The sequence below is a fragment of the Dreissena polymorpha genome, chromosome 4 (assembly GCF_020536995.1).
Source record: "Dreissena polymorpha isolate Duluth1 chromosome 4, UMN_Dpol_1.0, whole genome shotgun sequence".
In the NCBI taxonomy this organism is placed as follows: domain Eukaryota; kingdom Metazoa; phylum Mollusca; class Bivalvia; order Myida; family Dreissenidae; genus Dreissena; species Dreissena polymorpha.
This window is the reverse complement of record NC_068358.1, coordinates 87,590,754-87,613,988: the sequence shown is the minus strand read 5'-3', so window position 1 is coordinate 87,613,988 and position 23,235 is coordinate 87,590,754. Positions and strand designations below refer to the sequence as shown.

Here is a 23,235-nt window from a genome sequence, read left to right as displayed (position 1 = left end):
GAATTTTTTGGGGAAAATTTAGAGTCATAAAAGCAAAGGACTATAAATTTTAGTTGAAACCTATTTATTTTAGCTCGATTGCGTCGAAAGCCTAAGTCTTATTTGAAACACTCTCGAGTCCATTTCCTGGTACTAGAACCAGTATTTGTGTCTGTAGGGGAGATCTAAAGAACGCTCACACAATGGGGATCGAACCCATGACCTCTCGGTCGCTAGGAGGACAGAGAATAACTTTTGTTGAGTGTATTGAGATGAAATGTCCGAATATGTACTAGTTTGCTGTTTCACAAGCCGTGGTTTGTAATGCCTTTCTCAAAACACAATATTTAAAATTTAAATATACTTAGATTTGATATACTAGATTAAGTCTGGAAAAAACACAAGCAACAGTGTTTATTCAGTACTTATTATTCTTTAACAAATAGTTTATTTAAAAAATACACAAAAACTTTACACGTTTAGTACAAATCGAGGGGTGAAAGCGAAAACAGCTCTAAGTGACATTTTTTCACAAAATGACTTTTTTGTATATTTTGCATCGCAACATCCATGCCCATCATGTATTAAAATATCTTAGTTCCAGGCAAACAAATAAAAAGTAAAATTGAAATTTGTCCTAAAGCTCTAAGTGAAATTTAATTATTTTTTTAGTGCGAAAAGGCTCTATTTGCAGTGAAGTGCTACTTAGAGCTCTTTCGCATTCAGGTTGTTAATGTTAAGATAATTCTAAATGACACTTTTATCAATTGTTGAGGAATATATTTACAATAAAAAATATATTTGTATTTGAAAAACCTCCTGAACAGATAATATTATGTAACTGATGAAAAAATAAGAAAAAATATTGATAAAATTATGCACTTAGACCTTTTTCGACTAAATTTTGTGTATTTTTTTTTAATTTTCCTTAAATATTTAGTGTTGTATAACATATTTGATAAACTTTTTGACAACCTTTATATAAGGATGTTATGGCTATTTCAAATTATATTTTATACATACCTGTCTATACTTAAAACTATAAAGCTAATTGAAAAATTGAAACCTTAATCGCATAAAAGCTAGTTGAATTTAGTATGAATTTCAAGATGTGATCCTTGTTTCACCCTCTTCCTAGTTCTGAATGTAAAACAATTTATTTTGTTACAAAACCACGAAGAATAAACTCATTTAAGTGTGTTGCGTTAAGAATGTTAAGTTGTGTAAATGTCAGATACTTTTATATATTTCTATTTTGCTCTCTCGTGAAAAATGCGTTCAGAATTACCGAGAACCTAGTAAGTTGTATGCATAGACAGTGAAACGTATTTATTAACATTTCTCAATAAATAAATAGTAACAAACATGAATGTAAATTAGTTGTTTTTGTGGTATTTACAAACACTAATTTGTAACTGAGGTGAGATGTGAATAAGTTGGTCAATCCATTAATAAATTTTTTGGAAAGATGTGAATTTGTAGGAAACTGTGCTCATAACTCTGCTGCTATGATGTAACTTAGAAGATTACCATGCTGGTGAATTGTGATGTGGTTGGTTACCATTCTAGTGATATGTTATTTTATTGGTAACTGAGATGGTGAATTGTGGATCACTAGTAAACCATTCTGGTGTGATGTGATTTGGTTGCTTTCTGTGTTTGTGAAATGAGAATCAGTAGGTAACCATTCAAATGTGATGTGATTCGGTTGGTAACTGAGATGGTGAAATGTGAATCAGTAAGTTACCATTCTGGTGAGATGTGATTAGGTTGCTTACTGTGTTGGTGAAATGTGAATCCTTAGGTAACCATTCTGGTGTGATGTGATTAGGTTGGTAACTGAGATGCTGAAATTTGAATCTGTAGGTTACCATTCTGGTGTGATGTGATTAGGTTACTTACTGTGTTGGTGAAATGTGAATCCTTAGGTAACCATTCTGGTGTGATGTGATTAGGTTGGCAACTGAGATGCTGAAATTTGAATCTGTAGGTTACCATTCTGGTGTGATGTGATAAGGTTGCTTACTGTGTTGGTGAAATGAGAATCCGTAGGTAACCATTCTGGTGTGAGGTGATTCGGTTGGTAACTGAGAAGGTGAAATGTGAATCAGTAGGTAACCATTCTGGTGTGATGTGATTTGGTTGCTTACTGTGTTGGTGAAATGAGAATCCGTAGGTAACCATTCTGGTGTGATGTGATTGGGTTAGTAACTGAGATTGTGAAATGTGAATCCTTAGGTAACCATTCTGGTGTGATGTGATTTGGTTGCTTACTGTGTTGGTGAAATGTGAATCAGTAAGTAACCATTCTGGTGTGATGTTATTCAGTTTGTAATTGAAATGGTGAAATGTGAATCAATAGGTAACCATTCTGTTGTGATTTGTTTTGGTTGCTTACTGTGTTGGTAAAATGAGAATCCGTTGGTAACCATTCTGGTGTGATTAGATTCGGTTGGTAACTGAGATGGTGAAATGTAAATCAGAAGGTAACCATTCTGGTGTGATGTGATTGGGTTGCTTACTGTGTTTGTGAAAGGAGAATCCATAGGTAACAATTCTGGTTTGATGTGATTTGGTTGGTAACTGAAATGTGAATCAATAGGTTACCATTCTGGTGTGATGTGATTCGGTTGGTAACTGATCTGGGTAATTGTGAACCAGTAGGTAACCATTTTGGTGTGATGTGATTCGGTTGGTAACTCTGCTAATGGATGATCATGAGTTAGTTTCTATTCTGGTGTGATGTGATCTGCTTGGTATCAGTGAGTGGATGTAAATCAGCAGGTTACAATTCTGATGAGATGTAATCAAACAACTGAATGGTGTCAATTTGTGCAAATTACAATATTTTGTAATTTTGCTAATTATTGCCTTATAACAGTTCAGTTACCTATATAAGTTGCAATGCCCCTTCTAAAAATACTAGGTGTGTTATGTATTATACAACGTACAACACCATGCTAATACTTATTATTGTAAATCTTTAAAAATATAAAGTAGTAAATAACTTTCCCATAACGTTCGTTGTTTAATGGACATGACTGCCTACAAAATAAGTCCAAAATCTGCCAAAGTATTAATTAATATAACAAATATGATAGAATATAGCATAATGATGGATAAATCAACATTGAATTCCAATATGTGTTTCAAGAAGGAATGAAAAAATTAAGGTTCAATCAAGTTTGTTGATACAATTCACTTTTTCTAACATGTTACTGATTGTTGGAAACACACACAACATCTACTATACTTTCGTCAAAGTGTATCTCGTTATTGTTTTTGTAAAACAGTACAATATAAAAAAAATCCATTCAGTGTTTTGGGACATTTGATTACAAACAATTGCAAAACAAAGAATTTAGAATAAAATAAGATAAATTGTCAATTTGACCTTTTCAACACTATTAAATGATATAAGAACAGTATTTTTATGCTATCTGTTTAAAGCAAAATGGTTCTAAGTAACAATATTTCTAAATATATTTAAAAATACTCATATTAAGAATGTTAAGAGTATTTAATTTAAAAAATATGCAATAAAGTGAGAATTTTCAATACTTTTCAGTACCTTTATGTCACTTAGAACTTTTCGCTCAGAAAAATAAGTTGAAAAAAATATTTTTTCAGTGCGAAAGGTTCTAAGTGCCATTTTTTGCATTTTATGTATAATATTCTTAGTTTCAAAATGTAGAAAGTATTGCATATGAAATAAATACTGTAAATTGATCATTAAACATTGTTTTTAAATCACTTAGAACTTTTTCGCTCTTAACTTTAAGTAAAAAAAATGAGAAATTTTAGTGCGAAAAAGGTCTAAGTGACATTTTTTCAAATAACTTCTTTATATGTGAAAATACAAACATGTTTAAAAAAATTGTGATTATAGCAGACTATTCTCAATATTACTTTAAAAGTTTAAAGCCTTCATTGTTTTAATTGTTCTTCTGATACAGTTTAAACCTTCTCCTGAACATTTTTGAAAAATGCACATAGAGCTGTTTCGCTTTCACCCCTCGAAATGTATATTTTGTTTCAGAACAATCGTACGAACATGCACTGTGTACATACACAAACAACGGGAACACAATTTTATTTTGGAAACAGCAAAGTGAAGTCATAAGTGAACAAATTAACCTTTTGTTTGATAGTAAGGTATATCTACTTCACCATTTAATAGCTTGCGTTCACTTTAGAAAGTGGACAGTCTGAACGTTCTTAGGTTTTGTTTTTGAAGTTGTACTCATAATATTTGAAAGTCTTGACAGTGCGCCACACAAACCAAGAAAATTAACTGATTATTTACTTCCCACTAGTTTATCCTTACATGAAAATACTAAACAAAGTTTAAATTGGGAGGCCCTGTAACCAAGCTCTTAAAATTCTGTTTACACAAGTCAAATTACCAATTGATTGCATCTGCTTTTATAATATATCAATTTTGACACATCTTTCGCACATGAAAGATTGAGTCTCGTTTTGGTTCCTGTCTTTGGTGTAACACTTGTTTGGGTACATATTGTCACTTTGGAGCAATAACTCAGTACCTATTATTTAAAATGTAAGTATTTGTTATGTTCTTGCACTAAGGTGACAATAAGTACATGGCTTTGGTAAAAATCTTCATGAGAACTCTTCTCCATAAACTGACAAATCCAGTACATGCGTTTTACATGGTACTTGATCAGCATTTGTTAACATGGGTTCTGCTTATAGTGCCATTTTGGTTCAGCTTTTGTTGAGTAGTTCATTCCACTTGGAGATGAATTCCATCACATTTTCCACCGATATTCCTGAAGAAAAAACACAAGCACTAGTGTCTATGTAGAGTAAATGGTATATTACAGCATATAAAGGAATTTCAAAATCTTTAAACACTGAACCTTTATTAATGTATAGAAAAAGTCGCTGTGGTGTAGTGGATATGGTGTCTATCTAGCAATCAGGAAGTCACGGGTTTGATCTCCATTGTGGGAGCATTCTTTAGATTTCCCCAATAGACACTAAGAACTGGTTCGAGTCCCAAGACTCAAGAGAGTTTCAAATAAGCCTTAAATAAATAGGTTTAAACTAGAGAAAAAAGCTAGGACTTTTAAGACTTTGACAAATTCGACACGCATGTTCCAATACATGTACGATTACATGAATACAAGTGTGGTAAGTAATACAGGCCAGAGCTGTGGCAGCTTAGGGAGTGGAGAGCGGAGGAAGAGGGGGCTGGCAGCATAGTTATATACTGAAGACTTCTAAAATGCCTCACCTTCCTCCTGGCTGGAGCTAATGGCTTGCTGGACCAGGGGATGTTTGATGGAGGAGAACTTGTTGGCAGTGAGGACAGCTATCACAGTCTCTGTACCGAAGTCTCCACCCTGACGGGACAGGTACAACGCACAGTTGAAGATCTCCAAGGCACACCTGGGACAGGTTATATACAAGTGAGCCTCACTCTGGGAAAACAGGGCTAAATGCATGTGCGTAAAGTGTCGTCCCATATTAGCCTGCGCAGTCCACACACACCAATCAGAGACAATATTTTCCGCCTAAACTGAAGTCTTCTTTTAAACGAAATAAATCATAAAAGCAGAAAATATCGTCCCTGATAAGCCTGTCAAAAGTTTTCACATGTTCATTAAACCCCTTTCACACAGTGACTATTGTTATAATCAGTAATCAAATTAATATACACTTGGAAAGGTAAAAAAAGTTTCAACACATACTTATTAAGCAAGCCTGCCTAAAATTATCACGATGCATGATGCTTAATGTGGTAACTACGTAACATGGCTCACTTTCAGAATTAAATAGACTTACAGCTTATAACACCTCTGTTGTAGATCTACCTTTGAAAATATATTCACCTTACAACATTGAAAAGAAAACTTACATCAACCTTAATTGTATTATAACAACTTCTTGGATAATGCAAGAACATTAACATTTGTTAAGCGTAACTTCCATATGTGTATATACATGTATTTTTACCCTTTCCCCCACAAGAAGCAAATTGATAAAGGCTTTTGCAACCAACATAAAACCAGAACAGCTTGCAAGTAACTCGCAGTCTGTTCAGGTTTTATGCTGTTTGCTTCTCATCAGTTTCTAAAGGTTAGAAATGAAGCCTTTAAAATTTGAATCTAGTAAGACAGGTCTTTAATAAAATTTAACTTTCTGAGGGACTGCAAATGAATGTGTGAAAATACATATCTAAATGGTAAAGGGTTAATCATTTCAGTCTTCAGACTAGAACTTTGTCACAAGCCTGACTAACAGGCATATAAGTTAGCTATGTTTGAAGGAATATTACTCAGGAATGTGTTCATAACTGCATGGTGATGACTAAAGTGTGCTGAACATATTCACTGTATGATGAAGACATATTTTAAGTTTCAATTTAAACAATTAAGACAGATGGAAGTAGTTCACTCCACAATTTAAGATCATTTTATGCCATATCAACGCTCATGGCTAAGTTTAAAGGCACATAATTGTGAATTATTGAGAATTCAAAAAGTCTAGCACTTCTAGACTTCATGGTGATGATGTACTTTATGTTAGAAATGTGAAAGTAACAATTAAGTTTGCTCCACATACTGAAACATTTTATGCAGACAAAACAGACAGCTGGACATACTGATGCAGACAAATCAGACAGCTGGACCTACTGATGCAGACAAAACAGACAGCTGGACCTACTGATGCAGACAAAACAGACAGCTGGACCTACTGATGCAGACAAAACAGACAGCTGGACCTACTGATGCAGACAAAACAGACAGCTGGACCTACTGATGCAGACAAAACCGACAGCTGGACCTACTGATGCAGACAAAACAGACAGCTGGACCTACTGATGCAGACAAAACAGACAGCTGGACCTACTGATGCAGACAAAACAGACAGCTGGACCTACTGATGCAGACAAAACAGACAGCTGGACCTACTGATGCAGACAAAACAGATAGCTGGACCTTCTGATGCAGACAAAACAGACAGCTGGACCTACTGATGCAGACAAAACAGACAGCTGGACCTACTGATGCAGACAAAACAGATAGCTGGACCTTCTGATGCAGGCAAAACAGACAGCTGGACCTACTGATGCAGACAAAACAGACAGCTGAACCTACTGATGCAGACAAAACCGACAGCTGAACCTACTGAGCCACTACTATGCAGACAAAATCGACAGCTGGACCTACTGAGCCACTACTATGCAGACAAAACGGACAGCTGGACCTACTGAGCCACTACTATGCAGACAAAACCGACAGCTGGACCTACTGAGCCACTACTATGCAGACAAAACCGACAGCTGGACCTACTGAGCCACTACTATGCAGACAAAACCGACAGCTGGACCTACTGAGCCACTACAATTTATACCCTCCCCTAAACGTTTACAAAAATGAATACAACTTAAACATTTATTATGTGGGTTTACAATATCTACAGTACAATAAAACATTGTTAAACTATCAAAATAAGGAAAAGATTTTACCAGGTATCTCTATTTTTCTTCTTTAGATGTTTTGGGACTGCTGTTTGAAGCTTCTCGCTATTCTTCTGTGCCCTGATATACCTAGAAAAACAGGTATAATGGATGATATAAAATATACAGGAAGACAACTGCTTTGATTTATACTTAATAAAAAAAATTGGGATTTCGACCAACACCATAAACTTTATTTGTATATTGGCCTCCACTAATATGTTAGAACCCGTTTGCTATTCTTATATAAAACTATCCCAACCTAACCCATGTGTTACCTTCTTGAACTTTGCCCTCATGCCATGTAAGAACCAAACCAACCATGCACTAATGACACTATAACTACCCCATCCACCTCTAAGAGCAACACCCACCATTCTAACACACGGTGCGTATACCATGTGACATTTTAAGATCTGTGTTTGGAGAATAAAGCGCGACCCAGTTAACATTTTTAATGATGTCATTTTAAATATTTCACCATTTTTAATGAGATAAAGAGGAGAGCCCGCTAATTCGTGAGAGTTTTATATAGGCATCATGATCTTTTTAAACAAATAAGTATTTTTTCAGTAAAGTGCAACCGCGCGTTTGTAATATGAAGTCCCTACACTGATCCGACATTTTTCTAACCGTTCAAACGCGCGGTTGCTCTTCACTGAAAAAATACTTATTTGTTTAAAAAGATCATGCCAAACCGTCCATTCTCATTAACCTCTTCCCCACCCACCTGTTTCCCTTCCTGAACTCGGCCTCTAGCCATCGTATGGCGTCCCGTGCACTGTGGCTCTCCTTCTTCTGTACATCCAGGCTATCAATCACTGTCAGAAAGGAAATACAGAGGAAAAAAGATAAACAACAAGGATTATGATATATTCCCACATGTAATACTCCTACTGTTAAATGTGTATTTTTGAAAATCAACAGGACATTAAATATTTTTAAATAGTCTTATTTCAAACAACACGTACAATTGAAAATCACTGGCAAATTTATAACAGACCTTATGGCTTTAAGCGCTCTAATTGACAACTATCAACCAATGAAGCTTTAACTTCATTCATCTTATAGTTGAGAAGATATGCCATAGACATAAAAACAGTAATTGCAAGACTGCCAGCAGACGATCTGATTCCGGAATATACTCATCTTTAAACTTTGTTGTGTGGTGGGTCTTAAACTTTTCAACAAAAGTGCAATGGTCGTTCTTTAATAGGGAAAATTCATCAAAATCTGAACTGATGTCTCATATTTTAGCTTCAGATCTGAATTGTGGCCTTGAATTTTTTACCTATGGGTTTAATTTTAGTGTGAACCTCTAAGTATCCTAAGTAACCTTGCTCTTGAGCAGGACATTTTGTCTCATCATTTAAGCCAATTTATTTCAAAATCCATGTGTGGTGGATTAAGTTATGCTCATGACAATGTTTTGGACTAATTTCTTAAGTTTGACCTCTGACCTTGAACTTGGATCTGAGACCTGAATCTTTCATGTGACTAGCATTTTTTACATGCTGATCAATAACGCCAAGGTCTTTGGAAATCAATCCATACTGGATAAAGTTATGCTCTTGCCAAACATTTCCAGACACCTATTCGCCTGCTCGGGTACACCCATATGGTGTTTTTTTAAGCAAAGCATACAATAATTAATGACTAGTATATGAACCATTTGTAAGCAAATCTGGCTGAACATTGCAATATGATGCCCACCATGATATCAAATAATGTTGACTACAGAATGAAACTCTTGTACCCATCAGTCATTTAAAATCAGCCATGCCAAATGTATTCAACAACAAAGCCAGGCGCACACACACATACACCCAAAACAACCTGCCAGTGGTATCACTATGATGCTCCTGTTTGATTGGGCCAGCCTCTTCACACTGGGCAGGGCTGAACACAGGCATGTGGTGTCTGGGATCAGGTACGGCGGGAAGGGGACAGTCTCAGCCTGGGACAGGTTACCCTCCAACTGACTAACTTCCGCCTGGGCCGGTGGAGAAAATATGGGGTTATGTAGAAACAACGAGTGTTTTTTAAATATGTATAGTCAACAATCATCAGCTTAAATCATCATTATGAGCAATTGTTAATATATTTTGTTAATATTACTTCTCTGATATTGACCAATAATCTCTTGGTCTTAACATTGATAAGGGTAATCGTTCCCTACAGTCCATCAATCAAATTACTAGTGTTTATTTTATTTCTACCAACTGATTAACAGTCAAGAGCAAAAAATAAACACCAACATTTTGGAAAGTGGACAAAATTATGCAGTAAATATGGTGTGTGGATTTTTTTAATAGACAGTTCTTTATCTGATTTAGCTCTGTGTTAAGATTATACTTGGGTAAATATATCTAGACTGAGACTTGCTTCAGATGTCTTTATTAAAAACTTCTGCAAGGAATTTATCTCTCTTGTGATAAGAAGTTTGTTAGTTGATGTCTAAGGTTTGCAATTTAAACTGTCAGAATGATTATCCATGTATTTAGAAGCCTGTCTTATGTGCTCTATCATCAGCCATTATTACAGTACCCACCTGCAATCTGAGTTGAGTCATGCCTCTATCATCAGCCATTATTACAGTACCCACCGGCAATCTGAGCTGAGTCATATCTCTAGTATCAGCTGTTATTACAGTACCCGCTTGCAATCTGAGTTGAGCCCTATCTCTAGTATCAGCTGTTATTACAGTACCCACCTGCATTCTGAGCTGAGCCATGTCTCAATTATCAGCTATTATTACAGTACCCACCTGCAATCTGAGTTGAGCCCTATCTCTAGTATCAGCTGTTATTACAGTACCCACCTGCATTCTGAGCTGAGTCATATCTCAATTATCAGCTATTATTACAGTACCCACCTGCAATCTGAGCTGAGTCATATCTCTAGTATCAGCTGTTATTACAGTACCCACCTGCATTCTGAGCTGAGCCATGTCTCAATTATCAGCTATTATTACAGTACCAACCTGCAATCTGAGCTGAGCCATGTTGGTTTTATCAGCTATTATTACTGTTCCCACCTGCAATCTGAGCTAAGCCATGTCTGTTTTATAAGCTATTATTACAGTACCCACCAGCAATCTGAGCTGAGCCATATCTCTAATATCAGATGTTATTACAGTACCCACTTGCAATCTGAGCTGAGCCATATATCTAGTATCAGCTGTTATTACAGTACCCACTTGCAATGTGAGCTGAGCCATATATCTAGTATCAGCTGTAATTACAGTACCCACCAGCAATCTGAGCTGAGCCATATCTCTAAAATCAGCTGTTATTACAGTACCCACTTGCAATGTGAGCTGAGCCATATATCTAGTATCAGCTGTTATTACAGTACCCACTTGCAATGTGAGCTGAGCCAAATATCTAGTATCAGCTGTTATTACAGTACCCACTTGCAATGTGAGCTGAGCCATATATCTAGTATCAGCTGTTATTACAGTACCCACTTGCAATGTGAACTGAGCCATATATCTAGAATCAGCTGTTATTACAGTACCCACTTGCAATGTGAGCTGAGCCATATATCTAGTATCAGCTGTTATTACAGTACCCACTTGCAATGTGAGCTGAGCCATATATCTAGTATCAGCTGTTATTACAGTACCCACTTGCAATCTGAGCTGAGCCATATATCTAGTATCAGCTGTTATTACAGTACCCACTTGCAATCTGAGCTGAGCCATATATCTAGTATCAGCTGTTATTACAGTACCCACTTGCAATGTGAGCTGAGCCATATATCTAGTATCAGCTGTTATTACAGTACCCACTTGCAATGTGAGCTGAGTCATATCTATAGTATCAGCTGTTATTACAGAACTAGTGCTCAAACGGGTACCCGAAAAACTCCGAATCCGCGGGTCAAAAAAATACCCGCGGATCCGGGTCAAAGTTTTTACCAACGATACCGGTTTGGGTCGTAAGCTACTTAGAACAAAATTACATGTTAAACGTTAAGTCAGATCATCTCTTTCAAACAAGTGAATTAAAATAACATCCTTTATATTAAGCAGTGTTGTTATTACAAATAGTCATAAATGAATAGAGGTGACGCACCAAAAGCATTAACATCGAGTTTCATTTGTTATTCACATCCCAAAATGGCGACGTTAAAAAACGAAACATGTATTATAAAATATATTGACTTCAAAGTAGAAAAGGCAGTTAGAACTTACAGTGAAAGTTATTTTGGCTTCTCTCCTAAAATACCACAAGGATTATTTTTGCTTGACATTTTTCCTATACATGCACTTTTGATCGCTATTCCATGTACAACTGAAATTTGTTGATTAAGTTCAACAACGTTGTGTAAACCTAATAAATACTTAAATGCAGTTACTGTTCAGTATTTCATTAATAATAAATTAAATCAAAACAAAAAAAAAGTAATATATTCTAAACAATATACTTGACAAACAGTTGAATATTTAAGAACGCTAAACATGCTTTGACAATTAATGTAGTTTTATTTTATTAATTTACGTATTATCTGACCCGACCCGAATTTGTCGGGTATTTAAGTTTTGACTGCTGACCCCACCCAAATAATATTTTTGACCCGTGTGAGCCCTATACAGTACCCATCTGCAATCTGAGCTGAGTCATATCTCTAGTATCAGCTGTTATTACAGTACCCACCTGCAATCTGAGCTAAGCCATATTTCTAGTATCAGCTGTTATTACAGTACCCACCTGCAATCTGAGCCATATCTCTAGTATCAGCTGTTATTTCAGTACCCACTTGCCATCTGAGCTGAGCCGTATCTCTAGTATCAGCTGTTATTACAGTACCCACCTGCAATCAGAGCTTAGCCATATATCAGCTGTAATTTCAGTACCCACCTGCAATCTGAGCTGAGCCATATCTTAATTATCAGCTGTTATTACAGTACCCACCTGCAATCTGAGCTGAGCCATATCTCTAGTATCAGCTGTTATTACACTACCCACCTGCAATCTGCGCTGAGCCATATCTCTAGTATCAGCTGTTATTACACTACCCATCTGCAATCTGCGCTGAGCCATATATCTTTTATCAGATGTTATTACAGTACCCACCTACAATCTGAGCTGAGCCATGTCTCAATTATCAGCTATTATTACAGTACCCACCTGCAATCTGAGCTTAGTCATATCTCTGGTATCAGCTGTTATAACAGTACCCACCTGCAATCTGAGCTGAGCCATGTCTGTATTATCAGCTATTATTACAGTACCCACCTGCAATCTGAGCTGAGCAATTTCTCAATTATCAGCTATTTTTACAGTACCCACCTGCAATCTGAGCAGAGCCATCTCTATAAACAGCTATTATTACAGTGCCCACCTGCAAACTGAGCTGAGCCATATCTCTATTATCAGCTATTATTACAGTACCCACCTGCAATCTGAGCTGAGTCATATCTGTATGATCAGCTGTTATTACAGTACCAACCTGCAATCTGACCTAAGCCATGTCTGTATTATCAGCTATTATTACAGTACCCACCTGCAATGTGAGCTGAGCAATATCTCAATTATCAGCTATTATTACAGTACCCACCTGCAATCTGAGCTGAGCCATAGCTCTGTTATCAGCTATTATTACAGTACCCACCTGCAATCTGAGCTGAGCCATATCTCTGTTATCAGCTATAATTACAGTACCCACCTGCAATCTAAGCTGAGCCATATCTCTCATCAGCTGATTTCTGCGGTTTTCAGCATCTGCCTACAAAAGCATGGTTTAGAAACATTTACACATGTGCTTGAACCAATTAAAACAAAAGCACCGCCTTGCGGGTGCAGACTGTCATCTATTTTCCTTTTAAAGGTGAAGGGACTCTCAATTTCAATCACAAAGGAGGGAGGGTTGGAGTGAAGAGGGGTGTATAGTGTGGGGTGTGTGGACATTTATTACATTATCTTCCAAAAATGCAGAAAAAAAATGCAAAAAAAAAAAAAAAAATCGGGGGGAGGGGGGGGGGGGGGGTGGGTGGGGGGAGATTCTTGGGTGCGATGGTTGGACGATATTTCAAACATGAAATAATAAATATAAATATATTTGTTTTTTAACCGTATAAAAAAAAAAATAAATTGGGGGTGGGGGGTGGGGGTGGGGTATAGTGTGAGGGTGTGGTGGTCATTTGTGAGATGAGGGGGAGGGGGAGGGAGGGCACGGGGGATGGTTTGGGTGCAGTCTATTGTGGTATGTCAGGTAAGAGTAGTTTTGTCAAAGTATCAATCAAATCTAATCATAAATAAAGAAGTCATGGCAATTTTAGCAAAATTTAATAATTTGACCTTGAGAGTCAAGGTCATTCAAAGGTCAAGGTAAAATTCAACTTGCCAGGTACAGTAACCTCATGATAGCATGAAAGTATTTGAAGTTTGAAAGCATGTGCCTTGATACTTAAGAAGTAAAGTGGATCGAAACTCAAAATTTAACCATATATTCAAAGTTACTAAGTCAAAAAAGGGCCATAATTCCGTAAAAATGACAACCAGAGTTATGCAACTTGTCTTTTAACTGTACCCTTATGATAGTTTGTGAGTGTTCAACGTATGAAAGCAATATCTATGATACTTTAGGGGTAAAGTGGACCAAAACACAAAACTTAACCAAATTTTCAATTTTCTAAGTATAAAGGGCCCATAATTCCGTCAAAATGCCAGTCAGAGTTACATAACTTTGCCTGCACAGTCCCCTTATGATAGTTAATAAGTGTTGCAAGTATGAAAGAAATAGCTTTGATACTGTAGGAATAAAGTGGACCTAAACACAAAACATAACAAAATTATCAATTTTCTAAGTATAAAAAGGGCACATAATTCTGTCAAAATGCACGCCAGAGTTATCTTACTTTGCCTGCCCAGTCCCCTCATGATAGTAAGTAAGTGTACCAAGTTTGAATGCAATAGCATTGATACTTTCTGAGAAAAGTGGACCTAAACGCAAAACTTAACCGGACGCCAACGCCGACGCCAATAGCTTTTTTTTTTTTCAAAAATAGATGAGCTAAAAATGTAATTGTTTTTATGCTAATTAGTTTGTGTTAGCAAATTTTCCAATCAGGCGTGTTTATTTAGTTTTCAATCAAGGTGTTTTATTTATTTCCCTATGTACCAAAATCGAGTCAGATATATATAAGCTTTCATGCAGAAATTAAAATGTCAAAACGGAAAGTATTAACGTTAAATGAGAAAATTAGGGTATTGGAAGTGTCGAAGAGTAAAAGTGCGCGTAAATTTAATCGCCAATAGGTCCGAAAAACCCATTCTCCGTGCAAACCATTTACATTGTATTTAGAATTAGAGAGAACAACTACAACTTATTTTAAGTAAAAAATTGTTTTATTCATTTTATTTATATTTAGATTCATTTGATTACAAAAGCAGAAATCGCTGTGTCAAAAGGAGATAATCCTATATCTGGATTTAAAATCAAAGGTCCGCATTCATCACAAATGGCCTTTTTTTTAATTTAAAGACCATTTTATTAAGAGACCACTTTTGGTCACTCCCTTTAGTGGTCTCTAAATACAAGATTGACTGTATCGCTTATTAAATGACCGCTAATAAGAACATTGTACTTACAACCTTGAGTATGGATTTGAACATAACATTTTCGGATCATTCTTTAAATGAGCTTTCTAGCGTACACAACACTTTTAATAGCAATTTTTGTCTGCAGGCATAATGCATGAGCATGTGACAAAAACAATTGATTTTTATCAACGATTAAGTGTTAAACAACATTTAGCTGGCGAGTGTTTTTATAAGAAGGCGAAAAGAGGATTAGTGATCAGCTTTAAAGGCAAAACATATACTGATTTGCAACATTTATAACAAACTTAAACCATGTATGAAAGAGGATTTGATCATGTGATGTTTATGTACAAATAAATGTTGACAAAATTTCTGCGTCTTTTTTTTTAAAATGAGAACGGTACAGTTACACCGTACTATCGGTTTATGACAGTGAATCCGCTGTTTAGACTTGTTCGGACGTGACGTCAATGGCACGTGACAAGCTTTATTTACTGAATGAACGAGATGCATGTAAACAATTATACTAGCGTAGATAAAGTCATGGATTTAGTTTTACAATATGAAATTATATCAATCTATAAGATATTATTCTGTATAATTCAATGTAAATTAATTCTGTTATTATGATTAGTTATCGGCAATAAGCCTTATTTTACAATGTATGCATACGACTGGGTGGGGAAACGAAGTAGCAATACTACCAACTGACCAACCATCTTAAAATTGTGATCAGAAAACAACAGTCACCTGTGGACAACGGTCACTTTGGCAATTTCCCTTGTCTGACCGCTGTTCTCAGGTGTGACTGTATAGTCATTTTTTCAAACAGCCGGTAGGTGATAACACATTGAACCAAAAATGTATTTAAGAACAGTAAATGCACGTACTTGTGGATTAATGTAAACAAATAAAAGACCATAATGATACCATTTTCTCCATAGCATCCTCCTCTGTCTCCTCTTTGCTAATTGGTTGGGCTGGACCAATGAAAATCTTCTTCTCATCATTGTATGTAAAATGGAGGCCTTCCAAGCCAGACAGGAAGTGCCCAAAATTATGGAGACAGCAGATTCGCAGCAAACTCTGTGGAGTACAATACAACTAGAGTTATATCTTTTTTTAAGCGTGATGCACGTTTTCTTATATGTGAACATTTGTACACATGATATTTAAAGCTCTTCTTATGTGTGGACAGTTTCAGAACAGACAGATAAATGGAAAGATAGGCAGATGGGATAAGGTTATTTTTGTATAGTCATAAACCTTATTTTTCTGATAGACAGGATTAATTATATGTCTTACTGAACAAGTTTTTTGTTTTTTTAAACATAAATTTATGTTAACACAAAATATTGACAAGAAGTTGCTCCACAAGCTTCTTAGCGCTTCATGGAACTAATACACAAATTAAAGAAAATACCGTAAAACGCTGTGTACAACGCGCATTTATGTATAACGCGCATCTACTTTTTGAAGCAAAAAAATAGGGAAAAAAGTTTTTCAAGCAAAAAAAAATTAAGACAAATTTCCGTACTGTAGACTCACTGAAAATCGTTATATTTATATTGCCGATCTCACGTGTTATTATTTTTTTCAATAATTAATTATCTTAAAGACGATGACGATACAGATACAACTTGTTTGTGTGGTTTTTTTTTCATTATAATATTACGCGTAAATGTTTCCATTTAAATGAATTATGCATGAAATGCACAATTTCCACGAGGATACCATCGAGGTTTTCATCATAAGTCTCCGAAGTAACTGTCCACGATTTTATCGTGGAGGAGAACACATTGTGTACCGATTAGTGTGATTGGTATAGTTAAGACACTGAAATTTTTTATTGGTATTGGCACGGGGTTATTCACACAAGACTAATTCACAACCGCGCATTTTATTTACATTTCCCATCTCACTCGTTCATTTTGAGCGTCTATAATTGACAGGAGACTTTAAGGACTCAAACTTCTCAACACCATTACTGACATTACCAGTGTTAAACAAACAATGGAGGTGTGAAGTCGTTTGCCGGTACGCATGTTTCGATAAAAGCCCAGCTACACAAAACTTGACAGGTGACGCAAATTGCTCGATAATCACAACCCAAATCTTGACAAGACGCATGAAAACGTGTAAACAAAACACAACATCAATTTTATTAACACATTTGAAAAGCAAGAAAAATAATGATAAATATATCGGGAAAGACCTTGCCGACATACTATTGTAAATCGACAAGTGCCCCCAAATAAATTGTGTAACCCTAGTACAGTAAGGTATAATATTGTGGGAAAAAACAATAAAGTTTAAATAAAAATGGCTTCCTTGTTTTTCATTTTCTTCTTCAAATTTATTTGATTTCAATGCTCTGTATGTACCTGAAAAAGATAGAAAATATTAATGTTAACTTTATAACGTTTGTCCATCTATATTCAGATCGTAAATATAACACAATTATTAACATAGTTACAGTTAAAACAACGGGGAACAGAATGATGCGAGTTACCGTAACTGGGTAACTGACAGGGAAAAAATGTCTTGGCATGGCTGTAGTTGTGCATAACGCGCATCAAGTTTTTAAAATTAAATTTGGGGATAAAAATGTGCGCCTTATACACAACCTTTTACGGTATGCTGTACCCATACACACTAATGTGCACAATTAAAGTTTGCTATGCAGCAAATGAATTACTGATTCATAACCATTCTGTTTAACATGAACAATACATAATACAGATGCTTTTGGAAATTAGCTTTAGCTCCTTCAATAAAATCTCGTTGATCAGTCAATAATTATTTGATAAAATCCAGTATGCCCGCCACCCTAAAACAACCGTCTACATTCCACCCTATTTGGCCAAATGATGGGGCTACCTTTGCATAATCGCTATTTTATCTGCCTTGTGAACAGGAGGTCAGGGGTACAATCGTCATTCTGGGAATGTTCCAATCGTTTCTCCCCGATAGACCCCAACTACTAGTTGGACCTGTGAAATAGACACCCAAGGGTTCTAAAGCTTTCCATGCAATTGAGCTTGAGTAAGTGGGATTCAAATTAATGATTGAAAACTGTGCTTTAGGCATTTGCGTAAAACCCAGTTTTCCCAAATCAAGGCTCAAAGAATGAAGCTGACAGAACAAACCTCCTGCACTTCTGTCAACCTAGCACCATTCTTGCTGCTTATGTCCTCATGAACGAGTTTCAGGGGAGAGAAGCATGTCAGGTGTACGTCCTCGGGCAGTGGAAGCGTCTGCTTCCAACCGTCACGGAGGTCACCGCATACAGTGGCCTTGAACACATCGGACCAGCCTGGGTCTGCAATAGCATTATGTCAACAGCATTTTTTTCTCGTCTTTTTGAAGTGGCCTATGGCCCGTCAATTTGTGAAAAATCAATAGCAAACTTGTTAAAATTGTAAAACAAAAAAGCAACCCTTTTAAAATTGTGAAAATTTGAATCACAAAATTCTCAAAATTGCGAAAATTTGATTAGCAAACTTTTTAGAATTGTGAGAAATGGACATTCTCTATAAAAGAAAAAAGCCCTGTTTAGGAACGAAAAAATACAAGCAAACAATAAAAATATTATTTTTATGAAGACATTTAATGTTTAAGCTATCACACATTTCTACATTAAAAAAGGGGCATATCTTTTAAAATTGTTACAATGCACATTGAATCTAAATACCATATGGAAGAATGTCAGCAAATTAAAAATTAAATTAAAATTTTGTAGGTTGAATAGTTAAGGAGAATGCATGTCAACAAGTTTAGAAACAGACAGACGAACAGACTACAGCCGCCTACACTTCTATGGTGATTTCAGTGTACCCCCAGGCTCAACTTCCTTATGGGGGGAAGGGGGTAAAACAATTATTTGCGCTCTTAAACAAAAACCTACTTGTGTCACTCACCTTGTTCCCTTAAAACAGCTTCATGAGGCAGAAAGTTGAGCAAAACTGACAGTCTGCACCACACAGACTGTGAACTCTGAAATAGAGACAATTAAAATATGACTTATTGGTTGGTTTATCTTAACAAATTATCACTATTAACAATGTATAATGTATACACATTACTTGTTGTTTATACATGCTTCTTAATATAAAGTTTAGAGGTGAAGGAATTCATTAGTGTACATGAAGGTATGCTAAAATAAAATAATCCGTACCAACACGTTACTTTTGTTTATTTATTTTTTTACCTTTTAGTATATGAGTATGTGTAACATGTACTTTATTAAAATTTATGTTATTGTATACTCAAATCAATCAATTAAAAAACACTACAAAACTTGTTGTCTTCATCAACGTGAAATGTGATAAGCAGCAACAAACACAAATGCTAATTTCACAACGCTTGTATGTCAAAATACAGCTAAGACAAAGTTCAGCTGTATCACTAGTTTCAACATGGACATGTATATATATGCAAACATAACTATGAGCGCCTTCCAGACAAAAAGACCAGCAATTATCCACATGTCTCACCTGGGCACATGTTTTTATCACAGTTGCATTGCACCTCATCCAGTCAGCTATCACCTTGACAACGGCCAGCAGACCCTCCCCCTGCACTACATCCAGCATGTTACGTGCTCGAACCACCTCCTTCTCCTCTTCCGATGACCTGCATATACAGAAATAAAATGTATGGCTCAGGAAGGGAACTTAAAGAAGCATTATAGAATAAATTTTAACACTTCATAAAAATCTTGAAATTTCCTTATCTGTTTTACAAACGAAAAAAGTTCAGAATGAAGCAATAATTTCAAATGATATCAGTTTTAAAATCATATTTGCAAGATGCCAAAGACGAACAATTTTGATAATGCATTTTACGTTAAGACTAAGTAAAATGTTTCGAAACTACTAGAAGCTGCAAAATCAATAACCTAACTATAATATACTCTCTTATGTACTTTGTCTACCCCCATGCAAACTTTGTCAAAACATTTAAATAAATGGCACACAACAACATCTGTTTATCTATGCATGCACTTTACAAAGCGTACATAGAAATCAATTTTCTGGGGACTAATTGTATTGGTTAATTGCATTATTATATCCTTATGCACCCTTGTAGTTAATAGAACCATGAGGCTGAAATTTGGCACATCTTTACAAGAGATGCAATTTAAAGACAAATCTGTGATTAATTAATTGCAAACAACATATTTTAATAATATTTAGCCATTAAAAAACTTTGTGAATACTGCCCCAGGCACCAATTATCAATCTTCATGATACAGGTTCAAATTATCTCCAAAGGACATAATAATTGATAGTTATTGTAATTGTTCCATAATCTAATGAATAGTGAAAGGGACATCACTGTATTATACTTAACTATATCCGTAAGAGTTGTCTTTATATATGAATATGCAATACAGTTTGTTGAACAATTGCAGCTTAGACATTACTGAATAAACATGTAGCCGCATACGCCTTGAGTTGTAATAACTACACCAGCTAGACTACAACAGTAATCTTCAAAATTTCTTTAGTATCTGGTGGTAAAATATATGTTGTTTTGTTCAAAATGTTACTAATTATTTCGATCATTGTTCCATGGGAGCTGGGGCAAATAACCAAATGACTTTGTCATGTTTGACTCCAATTACCTATTTTCAATGAGAACAAGTTCCTTTATCACTGACCATTTTGAGTAACAAATTTATTTGTCAAAGTTGGACAAAATTTCTTTGCTACCAGGATGCCAATTGTGCCACTTACTTGGTTTTGTCTGTGTCCTCGCTGTGTGGAGTATCCTCATCATTGTCATCAGAATCTACAGAACAAGAGCTGTTTATAGAGCAGGTATGCTACCATTAACCCTTCACCACTTAGATACGTATTTTGATGCATTTATAGTCCCTACTCCCTTAAAAAATTACATTTAATTACATACCTGTTTTTACTAAATTAAAGTTTTAAAGGCTTCAATTCCAACCCTTAGTTACTTATGAAAGCGGTTGAAAAATGAGAGCAGTTTCTTTTAAAAATGTCAAATTAACAAGACATGTGTCCCCACATTCCAATTTTTGTTTCAAAGCTTCATTTATCTTAAACGAGAAACCGTCAGAGACGGGTGATGCTCCCCAAACGTTTTTTTTGTCACAATATTGCACTATATATTCAGATAAAAGGAAACGTCTTGAGGAGCATAACTTTGGACAAAATAATACGATGGATGGTTAAGCAACTTAAAAATTTCAAAGGGCCATAACTCTCCAAATAAATCATCTAACCAGAAACCACAAATAACATGCACATCTCCTTAAGGTAGTTAAGCTTCCCATAAAGCTTCATTGAATTCCAGTCAGTAGTTAGGGAGAAATAGCCCACACAAGAATTGCACTATATGTACAGTTTATAGAAAATTTCAAAGGGCCATAACTCTGTAAAAAATCATCCGACCATAACCAGCTGATAATATGCACATCTCCTGTTGGTAGTGAAGCTTCCCATAAAGTTTCATTGAATTCCCGTAATAAGTTGCTGAGAAATAGCCCGGACAAGAATTGCACTCAGAGCTCCAGATAAGAGGCGTATCTGCGCATTTACGATTGAAAAAATAAAACAAGAGCACCGCCTTGAGGGTGCAGACCGCTCATCTATTTTCTTTTTAAAGGTGAAGGGACTCTCAATTTCAATCACAAAGGAGGGAGGGTTGGAGTGAAGAGGGGTGTATAGTGTGGGGGTGTGGACATTTATTACATTATCTTCCAAAAATGCGGAAAAAAATTGCAAAAAAAAAATGCAAAAAAAATTAAAACAATTGGGGGGGGGGGGGGGAGGGGGAGGGGATTCTTGGTTGAGATGGTTGGACGGTATTTCAAAAATTAAAATAATAAAAATAAATATCTGTGTTTTTTAACCATTAAATATTTGTGTTTTTTAACCGTTTCCAAAAAAAAAAATTTGCAGGGGGGGGGGGGGGGGGGGGGGTGGGGGGGTATAGTGTGAGGGTGTGGTGGTCATTTGTGAGATGATCTTAAAAAAAAAAAAAAATTAGGGGGGGGATGGCACGGGGGATGGTTTGGGTGGAGTCTATTGTGGTATGTCAGATAGGAGTAGTTTTGTCAAAGTATCAATCAAATCTAATCATAAATAAAGAAGTTATGGCAATTTTAGCAAAATTTAATAATTTTACCTTGAGAGTCAAGGTCATTCAAAGGTCAAGGTAAAATTCAACTTGCCAGGTACAGTAACCTCATGATAGCATGAAAGTATTTGAAGTTTGAAAGCAATAGCCTTGATACTTTAGAAGTAAAGTGGATTGAAACACAAAATTTAACCATATATTCAAAGTTACTAAGTAAAAAAAGGGCCATAATTCCGTAAAAATGACAACAAAAGTTATGCAACTTGTCCTTTTACTGTACCCTTATGATAGTTTGCGAGTGTTCCAAGTATGAAAGCAATATCTATGATACTTTAGGGGTAAAGTGGACCAAAACACAAAACTTAACCAAATTTTCAATTATCTAAGTATAAAGGGCCCATAATTCCGTCCAAATGCCAGTCAGAGTTACATAACTTTGCCTGCACAGTCCCCTTATGATAGTTAATAAGTGTTGCAAGTATGAGAGCAATAGCTTTTATACTGTAGGAATAAAGTGGACCTAAACACAAAACTTTACCAAATTTTCAATTTTCTAAGTATAAAAAGGGCACATAATTCTGTCAAAATGCCAGTCAGAGTTACATAACTTTGCCTGCACAGTCCCCTTATGATAGTCAGTAAGTGTTGCAAGTATGAAAGAAATAGCTTTGATACTTAAGGAATATAATGCACCTAAACACAAAACTTAACCAAAATTTTCAATTTTCTAAGTATAAAAAAGGCACATAATTCTGTCAAAATGCACGCCAGAGTTATATAACTTTGCCTGCCCAGTCCCCTCATGATAGTAAGTAAGTGTACCAAGTTTAAATGCAATGGGATTGATACTTTCTGAGAAAAGTGGACCTAAACGCAAAACTTTACCGGACGCCGACACCAAGGTGATGACAATAGCTCATTTTTTTTTCCAAAAAATAGATGAGCTAAAAACGCATTAAAAATCGGCCCAGTACGTAACAAAACGCTTTACAAATCTTGGTACGTATTTTAAATCTATTAAAGTGCGTAACCGGTTTAACAATAATCCAGTTAAGTTTTTAGTGTAAGGTAACCTTTGAATCAAAAGTAAGTCAATCAAAATAA

At 35.7% G+C, this 23,235-nt stretch overlaps 1 protein-coding gene across 2 annotated transcripts in view; it reads right to left on the bottom strand.

Annotated features, from left to right (window-relative positions):
- Positions 1–374: 374 nt before the first annotated feature.
- Positions 375–23,235, bottom strand: part of LOC127877396 (nonsense-mediated mRNA decay factor SMG5-like) — a 53,126-nt gene continuing 30,265 nt past the window's right edge. Inside the window, exons 15-25 of one of the 2 annotated variants that reach the window (XM_052423225.1) lie at positions 20,760–20,814; positions 19,515–19,653; positions 18,939–19,014; positions 18,168–18,340; positions 15,949–16,104; positions 13,142–13,201; positions 9,305–9,461; positions 8,199–8,289; positions 7,478–7,558; positions 5,240–5,394; positions 375–4,772 (exon numbers count right to left, since the gene is read on the bottom strand). In XM_052423225.1, the coding sequence (XP_052279185.1) occupies positions 4,708–4,772; positions 5,240–5,394; positions 7,478–7,558; positions 8,199–8,289; positions 9,305–9,461; positions 13,142–13,201; positions 15,949–16,104; positions 18,168–18,340; positions 18,939–19,014; positions 19,515–19,653; positions 20,760–20,814 (1,208 nt within the window). In that variant the 3' untranslated portion in view covers positions 375–4,707. Of the gene's footprint in view, positions 4,773–5,239; positions 5,395–7,477; positions 7,559–8,198; positions 8,290–9,304; positions 9,462–12,145; positions 12,287–13,141; positions 13,202–15,948; positions 16,105–18,167; positions 18,341–18,938; positions 19,015–19,514; positions 19,654–20,759; positions 20,815–23,235 lie in introns of those variants that run through there. The other variant, XM_052423226.1, reaches the window with a different exon arrangement.